This window comes from Mesitornis unicolor, unplaced genomic scaffold (assembly GCF_000695765.1).
Source record: "Mesitornis unicolor isolate BGI_N332 unplaced genomic scaffold, ASM69576v1 scaffold6721, whole genome shotgun sequence".
Classification (NCBI taxonomy): Eukaryota; Metazoa; Chordata; class Aves; order Mesitornithiformes; family Mesitornithidae; genus Mesitornis; species Mesitornis unicolor.
In genome coordinates, this window is record NW_010165687.1 from 5,931 (window position 1) to 18,756 (window position 12,826).

General features: G+C 43.7%; 1 protein-coding gene across 4 annotated transcripts in view; it reads right to left on the reverse strand.

Moving 5' to 3' along the window:
* Positions 1 to 1,711: 1,711 nt before the first annotated feature.
* RABGAP1L (RAB GTPase activating protein 1-like) overlaps positions 1,712 to 12,826 on the reverse strand; it is a 66,828-nt gene continuing 55,713 nt past the window's right edge. For 2 of the 4 annotated variants that reach the window (XM_010194705.1, XM_010194706.1), the window contains 6 exons: positions 7,872 to 7,982; positions 5,876 to 5,980; positions 4,628 to 4,711; positions 4,058 to 4,129; positions 2,489 to 2,686; positions 1,712 to 2,158 (listed from right to left, as the gene is read on the reverse strand). In XM_010194705.1, coding sequence (XP_010193007.1) covers positions 2,003 to 2,158; positions 2,489 to 2,686; positions 4,058 to 4,129; positions 4,628 to 4,711; positions 5,876 to 5,980; positions 7,872 to 7,982 — 726 coding nt within the window. In that variant the 3' untranslated portion in view covers positions 1,712 to 2,002. Of the gene's footprint in view, positions 2,159 to 2,488; positions 2,687 to 4,057; positions 4,130 to 4,627; positions 4,712 to 5,875; positions 5,981 to 7,871; positions 7,983 to 10,428; positions 10,529 to 11,114; positions 11,154 to 12,826 lie in introns of those variants that run through there. The other 2 variants (XM_010194708.1, XM_010194709.1) reach the window with 2 other exon arrangements.

Consider the following 12,826-nt stretch of genomic DNA (forward strand, 5'->3'; position numbering starts at 1 on the left):
GAAATTCAGACACTTTAACCATTAGTGTCACTCGCTGGCATAGGACTCTCAACTGTAACAGTCAGATGTCGCCAGGTATTCTTAAATGTCACTTCCAATTTGTTATGCAGTTCACTTTGAGTGTGATGCAGTACTGGTCAGTGAATGACGACTGCTTGGTTTGGACAGTCATGAGAATGGAAACATGCAAATATTATTGGCAAGAAAGTGACCACGAAAAAATGTTTTTTAGTATCTGCAAAATAAATTCCTCCTGTTTTTCCCCATTTTTTCCTCGCTGTATTAGTATTTCCTGATAATCACTGTTCTTGCAGGTACACTTAAAAATACTGACATTTTTTCATTTCTTACTCTTAGAAGAGAGAACTTCATTGCAGGATAGTTGTGTCAGGATAGCGACTATATTTTGATCTCTACTTCAAACAGCTGCCTGCCTTTCGGAATCATTCCTTTGGCACAGGTAACATTAAATTTGCACTACCCTGTTTGAAGTCATTCACAATTATGCTTGACAACAAAGCACAAGATGAGTATCATTAGATTTTATTGTACAAAACTGACAAGATATGGCATTCCTTAGAATTAAAAAAAATTAATCAAAACAGAACTAATGTTCCTGGAACAATTTTGTAAATGGAACAATACACACACAACCCTTAGTCCAGCAATGACTTTTACCTGCAAGACCACCTTGAGACAGGACAGGTGTAATTAAAAAAATACTCCATCAGTTCAAGCAATAGTTTAATTTTCCATGAAATAAGTATTTCTATAAACACTTTATGTTCAGTCAAAACAAATGCTTTTGAATCTTCTTACCTTAAGATATATAAAACAACCAGACAGATTTGGGAATCATCAGAGAAGTCTACCCCATGGGAAAGTCTAGGCTTTGTATTCCACTTGAAAATGTTTGGTTTTATAAAAATAAGTAATACCAACGTAGCATTTCCTAACCAAATACCTTTAGCAAACAGATCTTGCTTCTGTGATGTTTTATTCATCAGTGCAGCACAAGCCTTTTGGGTTTTTTTATTTGATGCCTCCCTCATTTCTGTGTCAGATTCTGAATTTGAATATAGACCCAGGGAAAGGTTTTCATTACTTTTATTCATAAAACCTACCCTTTAGTGCACGGGAGTTACAAAAGATCAAAACTATGCGAGGTCTTCTCTCTGCTTCTCAGCAAAAACAGCAAATAAATGTTGAACAGTTTTCCCTTTATCCCAGTGGCAGGAATTATTTCTTGGAGTTCTTAGTATAAACATGAAATAAAAAAGGGAACTAGATAACTTTACGTTAAATTCCAGTTCAGCTGTAAATAGCCTTTAAACAACAGTGCTACAAAAAACCGCACTACTTGCATCTCTGAAGAGAAAACAATTAAAACTAAGAAATTCTCAGGGAAGCTCATAGACAATTGTGCCAAGAGAGCACAAGGCTGTCTCTGCTATGGCCTAAGCTTTACAAAAAGTGCTTCTCTGCAGGACAAAGTCGCTGCGATAAACTTCTGAGATGGTCCCAGGACGTGAGTTCTCCCAGACACCCACACACGCACACTAGTACTTATGACACTGTGCTTTCTACGAAGAGATTATGTTTCAGTACTTTACATTTTCCATTCTCTCTCTTCCTCCTGAAGAAGAAAAAACCTCCTATGCAAGATAAAAATAATTTTGAATAATTAGTCATGTATTAAAGACCTAGTTTTGAAGTATTTATTTAACATCTAGTCATATAAAATAAAGTGTAAAAGTATGAAGGTATCAGAACGTGGCTTTCAGCGAGGCAGTTTGGGAAGTAAGAATTCAACAGAAAACAGGAATTACGTTTTTCCCCCCTTTGAAAAGGGTCACATCAGAATGAATGAAAAACACCGACGAATTTCCCTTCAAGCCTGCACTCCTGCCTTTCGTCCTTGCCCCAAGAGGAGAGGCCACTGGGAGAACCCTCCAGGGTCTCAGCCGTGGCGGTTTGTGCTCTGGTGCCAGGCCGGCTGGGACTATGTGCTGCCCTCTCTGGGTGGCAGGGCCGGTTGAGGCTGCTGCGGGGGTTGCGTGCCCGTGGCCGTTTTGATCGAGTTCAGGGTTTTGCTAAACCAAGAGTTTTTGGCAGCTTGGATTTCATTCATGAGGGCTCCTCTCTGGTGCTCCAGCTCCTAAGAAAGCAGAACAGTCAGAACTCATCAAAAAACAACTAACAAAAAGCATCCTCCAACTCAGTCCCTGCAATCCAGCACTTTCCTTGCAACCTCCCCAGGCACTGGGGAGAGAAGACAGATTGAAACTGCAGGAACAGCAGAAGATATTTAGATATACAAAGAAGAACTTCTTTTTTTTTAAGACAGAAAATCGTTCTGGAAGTTCACAGCTGTACAGCAGCACAGGTATATGCTCCCTTTTGGGACAATTTTTTCGCAGGATTCAGATTCTGGACTGAGCACCACAAGGTTAAGGAGACCGCCCTGCTGTACTTGGATTCCACGTACCTGAATTTTGCACTTGGCTTCCACAAGCTGCAGTTTGGTCTGTGCGAGTTCCAGCTCCATCTCTCTCAGCTGCTTCTTCAGTGCGTCCTTCTCGTCATCTGTTTCTATGCCTTTATTATCCGTGCTGACAGCAGGCAGCTTCAGTGCCCCCTCCTTACTGAAAATCTCACTGCAGTGTTTGCAGGCCATCACTTTACCCTGAAATACCCAGAAAGCTCATTTTTAACCCGTGTTACTGGAGTTGCTGTACTTCCTGGAAGAGACATTTTTACGTTAGACTGCCTTTCAGTCAGTCATCTCCAACCAACCATCTAGTGCTGCAGCTTTCATTTTTACCACGAGAAGAATTTGAGAAGTTCATGAACAATTTCCAGGGTACGTCAACCAGTATAAAAAATTCTAAAACCTACTTAGCGTGCTCTGAGCACAGAGACTTCTTGCCTAGATTAGTTGCTCAAGCCCTCTTGCTACCAATGCTTTGTAGTATTTTCTGAATTGTCCTGGCATAAATACTGCAAGAGTAAATGGCACTCTAGAGACTTTCCCTCTTCCATAAAAGTATCTGACCAAATTAATACACATTGTGACATTTTAAAGAACGCCAGGTAGCTTTTCTGTGTTTTCAGCAGCAAGCACACAGCCCGTGCTCACTGCGAGGGCCAATACTGACCCGCGGTGCTTGTTTAGTGTCTGGGGGTGGCCCCTTTGCCAGCGACACTTGACACACAGCGGCAAGTTCTTGTGCTACCTGCAGAGGTGAACCAGTCACTCTTGGCTCAAGATGGAGCACAGCTGGTCTGGCTCGCACCAACTGTAACAGCTATTCACATTGAGCTATTTCAGCAGATCATAGAAACGTCAATCCTAGAATTACTTTATCAATAACATTAAAAAGTCAATAAAAAGCAACGTATCAGGTTTGGCTTGAGAAGTGAAGAAACAACTAGAAGCTATAGCAGAGGGAAAGCAATTCTGCCTACTCAGTAGTGACAAAGCAGAGAGATGGCATTACCACCTGGGCAGGAAATGGTAACTTCTAGTGCTGACATTCCTGGTAAGGGGTTTAGAGAAGGGAGAGGAACTGCTATGGTAATTCTGGGGATGGCCCAAGCTGTGCCAATTACTTAAACCAACTCTGCTTAAATTACAGAAACGCAGATACAGTGTCCAATTCAGCCAGTTCCAAACCCTCCACTGTGCGCACAGGAGAAGCAACACATTTTCTCTTCTAGAGAGCCCTTCTTCTTCTTTTTTTCATTTAGTTAAAACATCCAAGTAAATACCGTCTCTCTACCTTTTTTCTGCCAAAAGTATACACTTTGACAGAAAAAAGACGAGCCAAGTACTGCATGCACTTGAGTTTGAGGGTTCCAACCTGCCTGATACAAGATAAAGAAAGAAACCCTTCCGTTGTTTGCATCCCATGAAAAATGCATGTGGGGCTATCAGTGCAGCCGGGTGGACACCACTGCTGTTACACTGAAGTTCAATTCACATTTTGCTCTGTATCCCTGGCATTTAGCAGTATTTGTGTTAGAAACACCCTGTATGTTGAGGCATCGCTCTCACCTTCACAACTTCCAGTTCATCTTTACTGGCCGCTTGTTGTTTTTCCAGCCTGGTACTCAGCTGGGAACAAATCTGGAGCAGAGAAAGCAGTCTTTTAGCTAGAATGTACAGTGCTGAAATAGAACCTGTGCTTTTTAACAATTACTTTTGTTAGAGCCAACATTTCTTAGGTTCTGCCTCACTTGAGTATATTCCCCCTTCACAAATCCACTGGTGCTGACAATGAGAGTGAAAAAAATGGCAGTATTCAACACAGAACCTGAACACGGAACTCAGAACATTTTATGGATTAACTGGTTTATAATGTTTACACTGTGTTATGTCACAGAGCAAAGCAGCATTCACCTCGCAGTACTAAAATCAGCTAAAAGACAGGTTATTCCTGATGCCCTAAATTAGCAGACTATGAGGAAAACCACAAAGATTTATGACAAATTACAATGCTTGCTCTCGGAAAGCCTGAGAGGTAATGTACCTTACGTAAAGGATGAGATTTGCAACTTTGACAACTCAGCTCTCAGAACAGGATGAAAGCAGCTGACAAATGAGACGGTGTCCCCAGAACAGTACCTGTTTATACTCTGCAATAATGGCTGTGGTTTTCTTGATCTCGGATTCTGCCTTCTCTAGCTGCTTCCTGAAGACTTCCTTCAGCTGGGAATTGAAGGAGAAAAGTTACCCAGGACACTGGAAGAAGTTCTCAAAATGCGTCATCAAATTTTTCTCTCACAGTCTTTTTGTGCTCACAACAGTTCTACAGCGTTTTCTTACCGAATTCCAGTTCTTCAGACAAAAGTTTGATTTACTCAGTATACAAATTCTTCTTATATTCAGTTATAACCAAAAAGTCTATACTGTGATGCAGTGTATGCCTGCTTACAGAGCTCCCAGGTAGGGCAGTTCTCTTTTTCTGCATTAAACACTGATACAGCATGGCCCAGAGAACACAAAATCAGCAGTACTGCTAGGTGGATTTTACTGATTTTGGTTTTGTTTTTCAGCACACTCTCACAGCAGTTATGGGCAGACAGATTGTTTGTTTGTTTGGAGATGAAACAGGGAGAAGAATCTCTAGGACTATCACTCAAAAAAAACCAGTCTGGTGTGGTCTGTGGCGCTGTGTTGAAAGACAGCGAACTCATTCCTCCACTGTTCAGAACCTCTCGATTTTGAGAGCCCTTTCAGGAGGAAAGAGGCGTCCACTACCTTGCTTACAGCATAGAACTTGGCAACCTCCATTTAGAGAGACACAAAGAATCACTGTTTGCTGCAGTCACTGTTGCCAAACGGCAAAAACAAAACTCAGGCTATCACTTTTGAAGCATACTTCTGCGTATGCCAGTATGCAGCCCGTTACGCACGATTAAAAACCTAGGACTGAACATTCTGCAGATGAGTACGAGGCCAGGTCTAGGCAACAAAATTCTCATCTCTGTTCTGCTGTTGGTTCCAGGTTCAGGTAGGAACGTTCACAGCTTTATGTCAGTGAACCAGCAGTGAATCCAGAATGGCCTCTTACAAGGCAATGGCTCCTACAGCTCGTTTAGGTAATTAAAAGAGGCCTCATCATGTCTCCTTGGTTGCAACTGCTCCCCAGTGAAAGTGGTAACTACAATATCGGGAAGAGGATAATAGACAGAGAACTGACATTCAGAGGAAACCAACGAAAAACATACTTTAAAAAAATTACCTTGGCATTGTGTATTTTTAATTGCAACTGCATTCTGAAGGCAAAATCCCTTCCACAGCTACAACACATTCATGCTTTTCTGCATCCCTCTTTGCTCACTAAGTGGGAGAAGCTGGAGAACGCCTCACCTGAGCAGTTTCCTCTTCCTGCTTCCGTTTCTCTTCCTCAGTCTCCACGAGTTTCTGTTTGGTCAGGAGAAGTTCCTTGTTCAGAACATCTGCTTTGTCTTCAGCCTAGAATTAGAAACACCGGTGAAAATCAGATGTTATCTGTGCCAACACAAATGCATTGGTATATACATCTCCCAAACACTGTGGGCTCAGGTTCCAGAGTTGCCTTTTTCTGCCTTCATATGGCTCACCCAACCTATTTTTTAACTGAAACGTTAAATTCTCAAGTAGCTATTTTCTGAGTTATTTCATTGTGTTTCAACAACTGGAAAGGACCCTTTTACCGAATGTTACCTATGCCCAGATGACAAGTCAGCATAAATAAGGTGTCCTAATACAAACAATGATGTATAGCATATTTTTTTGGCAACAGTATTAATCTAAGCAAGGGCAGCATCATTTAGCTCCTGTGTAACTTCAGATAGCTCACTCCATTTTTGTATCTGTCAGCAGGGAAACCAGATACTGTAGAAAACTTAAGTGCCTGCACAGTACCTTACAAAGTACCTGGGCTAAGACAAGTAGAAGAGAGACAAACAGTTCCCCCAGATGAAATGGTTTATTTATCAGTGCAAGTAAGTACTACTGAGAAACCTGATAGCATGCGTGTACTGGAAAACACAAAGGATACACACGGGTATTTTTGATGAAAGACCTGTTTAAGATATGCTTTGAAGAAACTACGGATCTTTCCTCCTTGTGTGTGTTCCTTCCAGGTTCTCCAAGCAGCTGCAGCGTTGTGTGCTATCACCCGTCCTCGCAGATCAGTGCGGCAGCACAGAGCCTTTCTTTCAGTGCCGCTGAACTGAGGCAGGGCATGGGAAACCTTCATGGAGCCACTGTGCTCTGCACAAGGACTGCTAAAACTCAGCAGATCAAAGACTGGGACCAGCAAAGGAACGTGCTTGGCAGCCTCGCCATGGTACTTGAGAAAAAACAAGCACGGGCAACAGCAGCCATAAGCTGCTTCACGTACAGTGGTTCCTGGGAAAGACAGCGCCCCTCCGCACACTGCTTCTGGCCTGCACTCGAGGCTGCCCTCGCCATCACGCAAAGCCCATCTCTGCCTGTGTTTGCTCATCGAGATGGCTCAGAGTTTCGGGATTGCGTGGATCCAAATCAGCAGAGCCTAACTGTCAAGTATCTGACTAAACAGTAACACAGCTTGCACAAACGTAGTTCAACGATGTTTACAATTCTGAGGTTAGATAAAGAAAGCCAAGTAACTGCAGGAAATCAAATCGAGAGGCCCTTGCAGGAAAAGATTTTACGTTATAAAAGGCACTCCAGCCCTCACTGAGCAAGGCACTACTCATGAGGTGTGGTGGAGGACGGCCCTCATCTATTCAGTACTTTAATAATAGCTGTTAAAACACTCCAGAAAGAGGAGGGTTGAGTGCATGGTTCTCTGACAGCCATCTCTGAGATAAAGGGCTCTGCATGGTGCTGCCCTCCACATTCCAGTCTTCTCAGAAAACAAAAGTAGTTATCAAAGGACACCCAGGAGCCCTTCTACGTTTTGCTGCCATGCCACTCTGAATTTTGTTGGCTGTACTAAAACTGCTGTGAAAAACAGATCCATGTTAAGGTGGCAGGCATTCTGCAAGGAACATATCTTGAAATTAGTCTTTTGAGGAGTATGTGATACCTTCTTTAAGCAAATGTGCACTCTTTGGTATCTGCCTAAAGGTTATGGCTTACATTTTCTGAAACAATCCATAGCAGAGAAGGCGCAGTCAGCGCTGTTCAGACACCAGTATCAGGTGAATGGCTACCACTGCATGTGTGTGGAAATCTGGCTTTCTGACTGCCACTGGAAGCAAGATTGTTGGGAAAATAAAGGCACAACTAATTATACTTTTAATGTTGTTCATGCTTTCACTTGAGCACAAAGCAGGGCTCCTAAAATTGGTGTTACCAAGCCTGAGCTGGGACCCATCTCTGTCAGCATTACCTGGTCCAGGTCATTCCGTAAGGCAATTTTGCTTGTTACAAGCTCATGGGCAAGGTCATCGTTCTCCTGCTCCAGCCGCATGCTTGCTTCTTGGAGCCTGCGGTTTTCCCTCTGCAGGAAGAAAGGAACAACCAGAACAGGAAGTTAATCCTTAACAATATTAAAGAGCAATAAGTGAGCATACTGTGTGTGTAGAACACTGAGAAGGCAAGAGTGCGCATTAAGACAGGACTGCTGCTCTGGGAAACAACAGTGAATTAAGCCAGCAGTGCAAATGCAGCGATTCCACTTACACCCCAATGGTTATGTGTGTTGTGTGACACCCTGATTGCAGGGTTTCTCTGTCAAAAGTAAACACAGTCCTGTCCACAAAACCACTTGGTTTCTGCTTGCTCATCATCAAAAGCAGTTAGGCAGATGAAATCCCACCCAGCAGCAGTGAACAGGGACCAGTTAAGAGATACTCATCACGTTTCCAATCAAAACTAGAAAGCTGTCCTGCTCTGCTTTACAAAATTTTGTCTGCAGGAATCCAGATAAACAGTCCATTTTGTAGATGATGCAGTGCCAACCTCCCATCTTCAGTGGGACTGTAAAGAACAGCATTCAGCATGGAACTCCCTACAGCTCATGTAATCTGTATCGCCATTTGTGCACTTCGCGGCACGTGCCGCTGACAACAGTGTGAGTTTTACAGGACACCTGCTGAGAAGAAGTGCCAGGAGAGGGGGCCTCGCTCCCTGAGGGCAGGCCCAGAACCCGCTCTGCAGGCAATGCATGGCGACACAGAAGGCAGAACTTGGAAGCTGCGGGCCCTGGTCTTCACTGCACTGCGCTCCCCTACCCACTCTGCGCAGGCAGAGATCAGTCAGACGTTGAAATAATCTCCCAGGGGAAGTGGTAAACTCCCCTACATTGGTCAGCTTTAAGAGTCAGCTTGACAGGGTGCTGGCTCATCTGATTTAAACTGTACTTTTACCTTGAGAGGTTGGACTGCGTGATCCTTGCGGTCCCTTCCAACCCGGTATTCTATGATTCTATCATTCAACGACTCCGTAGAGCACTAACTAGAGAAGGGAACTACACTGCAGAAGAATGAACAGTAAATTGTAATTAATGTTTTTTTCTAAAAACCCATTTCAGTGACTGTTCTTCTAGGGCTGAGAAACTAAATCATACCCAAAAGACGCCTGTGGACTTCCAGGAGTCCACATCATTCACACATCTTCACCTTTGGAAGAACGCAGCTAGGCAGGACACGCAGAGGTGCCCTCCTCAAACAGATTGAGAGAAAAAAACGTGCTGGCCTTCAGTCCCGCTGGGACTGTGCATCGTTCACACCACGAGACTGCAAAGGGACTCTGCACTACAGAAACTCTCAGAAAAATACCAGGTTCATGTGGAAACTCACAGGTGGAGGAACAATAACCTACATGCTGGGATTTCAAAAAGGACCTGCACTCGCTTGAAAGGTAAGTTATGTTCTCCAAGAAAAAACAGTAAAGGGAGCAAATACCAGCACTTAAGACAGCAAAAAAATCCAAGAGTTGTTCAGCGAATGCCTCCTTACAAAATGTGCCTTCTTTGCATAAGCACATTATTCACCCACCTTCACTTCCTCCTGCTCACCAGCTCTTTTCAGGTGTTTTTTTCTTTGCAAACTCACCACTGTGAAACTGCAATTTTCATTTCTGTTGCAAGAAGATTTTGCATGCTGGTCTTAAACAAAAGAGGACAAGTGCAGCCCTAAAAGGATGCTAAAAAAGGTCTCTTCTGTGTGGGAGCTTCCTCTGTGGCAGGAAGCAGAACCTCTGCAAATTCTCCTTAACGTGACCCCATTGTGCAACCCGACTGCACTGCCCTGTACAGCAAAGTAAGTTCGTTTCCTTTCCACAAGACTGTACTTTGTATAACTTGTTTTGTTACAGAAACTGTACGTAAAACGCTTTTGTTTTAACACAGTAAAAAAACAACCCACTGCTAAAAGATGCGTAACTCTGGGGATCTTTTCACTGTATTCTGTTTGGGACAAGGATTCTCTAAAAGTAAAAGTCTTCTGTAATGATAATATAAACTTTAATGTGTAAAACCAAATTGCATTCTTTATTAACAATAAAAATTTTAAAAGGCTCCAACATGTCTTTACTTCTGTATTTTGTTCAGACCACCTTGGAAATGTGGGTTTTTACAGACACAGCTCTGCCAGTGAGCAGCTGTGACCTGAGTTCACCTAAAAACTGAGACCAGATCAGGACGGTACTGCTGCCAGGTGCTGCAGCACCAGTACCTTCTCATAGGGGTGTCACTTAGAGGAAGATATCGGCAAATTCTCGAGACTTCCTCAAAATAACCCAGAAAGAAGTTTGCTGTAACATTTTGCTATGCTTTTGCCAAAAGCTTGGGTGTCTGCAAAGCAAGCTGCACAACGTGAAGTTCAAAGTTCCTGCCTTGCATTCACAGACAAGTGGGTAAGCAAGCTACGTGGTTGGAAATGCACTATCCTCCTCTTAAACGAGAATCTACATGGCACGTTTTTAGTAAGGCGAGTATCTCTTACCTTGGGCATCCAAGTCAACAGCTAAGAGATGTTTCTATCTTTTTCACCATACTTCTAATTTCCAGCTGAAAGCCTTAGAGAGCCACCTTTCCTCCTCCTCTGCACAGGGCAGTATGTGCGATCAGACCGCTGGTCTTTTCCAGCTCCTCCCCTCAGACCTAGCAGTGAAAAAGTGTCTCCTTCCTCAGCAGGCAACTCTTAATCTGCTTAAGTCTAAATAAAACCTAACATTACACAGTGAGGACAAAAATAGAAAATAGCACTTTTTGCACGTAGCAAACTATTTTCAGTGGCTCTGAAAGATTTACGGGGTTTTCTAAAATACCATTCGCAGTGGCATCAAGTTCAGCAGATGGAGCTGGCTGGTTACAGCAGGACTCACAGGAGCGTTTTGTAACCTGGCACAAGCCAACTCGTCAGACCTGCTCAGTTGTCCTGGGTGTAAACAGGCAGCTTCCTGCCTTCTCTCTGCACCCCACGCCAATGGACTGACTGCGCCAGCCATTTCCTTCTCTTCAGTACTGCTCCATTTCTGCAGTCAGTAAAAGAAGAGATTCCTCCTTCCCGAATTCCTCCTTCCTGTAACAAAAGGCAGCTGGGGAACTCTGGTTAGCTTTTAAAAGGAGGATACTGCATTTCCAAAAGGGACAGACACCGCTGATACATACAAACACAAATAAACTTACCTCCTGTAAAGCCATAGACCAAATACTGCTTTCAACCATTGGTGTAAAGACAGTGAAAACAGGATACAAAATAATTTTTAATACCAACAAAGACAGCCAAAAAAAAGATAAGGTTGCTGATTCTTCAGAGGGTTTAAAGAGGATGTACTGCAGCTTCCATCACACGCTGGGCGAAAGGAAGGCAAATCTGAAAGCGGTAGGCAAGCCCCAGCTCAGGAAGACCGTAAGGCTGAAGTCTGCCCTCTGCTCCCTTCCAGGCAGCACCAAGGAGCAATTCCTGACAAGATCAGTGGCAGTGATGCATCCTCTTTGTGCTGCTACTCAAGTAACAAGGGGCGTAACAGCCACAAACCTTGTTGTGCAATTCAGTGTCACGTCTTCTGATGAGCAAACACCCCAACCCCAGATCTCTGGGCATGAACAGGTCCTCACTGGTGCAATGAAAACACTGCTTAAAATTCACTTTTCTGGATGTGAGCAACCCAAAGTCTTCATAAGCCCGTCAGAAGGGGCTCTTGATTGCGGAGGGGCTCTGAAGGAAAACCCTGTCAGCCTCCATCTAGAAAGCCAAAAGGCTTTTACAGCAAACTGTGCAGGGAGGCCTCTCATGGGAAGCAACACAGAGGCTCCTGGAGGTGGTTCTGGTTTTCTGTCTGTTGACTCTGAAAAATTCCCAAAAGTGCCCCAGCACACTTAAAAATAAAACAACCAACAAACCACAATGATCCACATCAAGAGTTCTCTTATGATCTTCCTCACAACGGTTACCATTCTGTTCCCATGACTGAATAAAAATGGCCAGAGCATTAATTTTTGCTTCCACCTGAAGCACGCAATAGGCAATTACTGCACAGCAGGGTCCTGTTTCTACCTCAGAACAGAGCTGTGTGTGCAAGCGGGGTCTGCTTGCAAACCTGCAGCCCTTCTCTGCATGGTTACAGCCTCTTCATTTGAAATCACAAAGTCCCAAGCCTGACTCCAGCAATTTCCCATCAAGTCAACCGAAACCCCACTACAGGAGATATGTTATCAGACACAGAAAAAAATACCCCACAATATAGAGAAAAATATCAGTCTGAACTATAGTGCTACTTTTTCTGCACACGCACCTCACTTTTCTTCCTGGCTTCTATAGCCAATTTGTAATTTATTTTAACCAAAAGTTCTGAAATTTGGTGACAAACAGCAGTTTAGACGTATTTACTTTTGCACCTTTTAAAAATCTGACAAAAATGTGACTAATAATTTGTTATAAGCAATGGAAAATGAAGTGAAAAGGGTTCAAAAAATACACTTTTCCTGAATTATACTTGTAAATACAGAAAGAAACAAACACCAAAAAATAACAGCACTCTTTAATACTGTTGTTTTGGTAAGTCAAATCACAATCAACACACGAAGTACGAGTTGGACGGGAACTCTTGTGGCACGCAACGCAGCTCATTGCAGCACATGAATTTAACTTGTCAAGAAAACGCGGCTGGTCAATGGCAGACAAACCCAGCCGTTCTCTGGAGTCTGGAGAGTCTGGGCTCAGTGGGTTTGGAGGAGCACCCCAGCTGCCGGGGAGGAGAGGGAGAAACGCGCCGCGCTCTCACCCTGCCCCGGTTCGGTCCTGGTCTCCTCTGGATGCTGGGGTGAAAGTCAGACCCGGACGCGAGAGCTGCGGCAGCTCCAGTGAGCGCCCACTGCAGAACAGCAGGGGTGGGCCA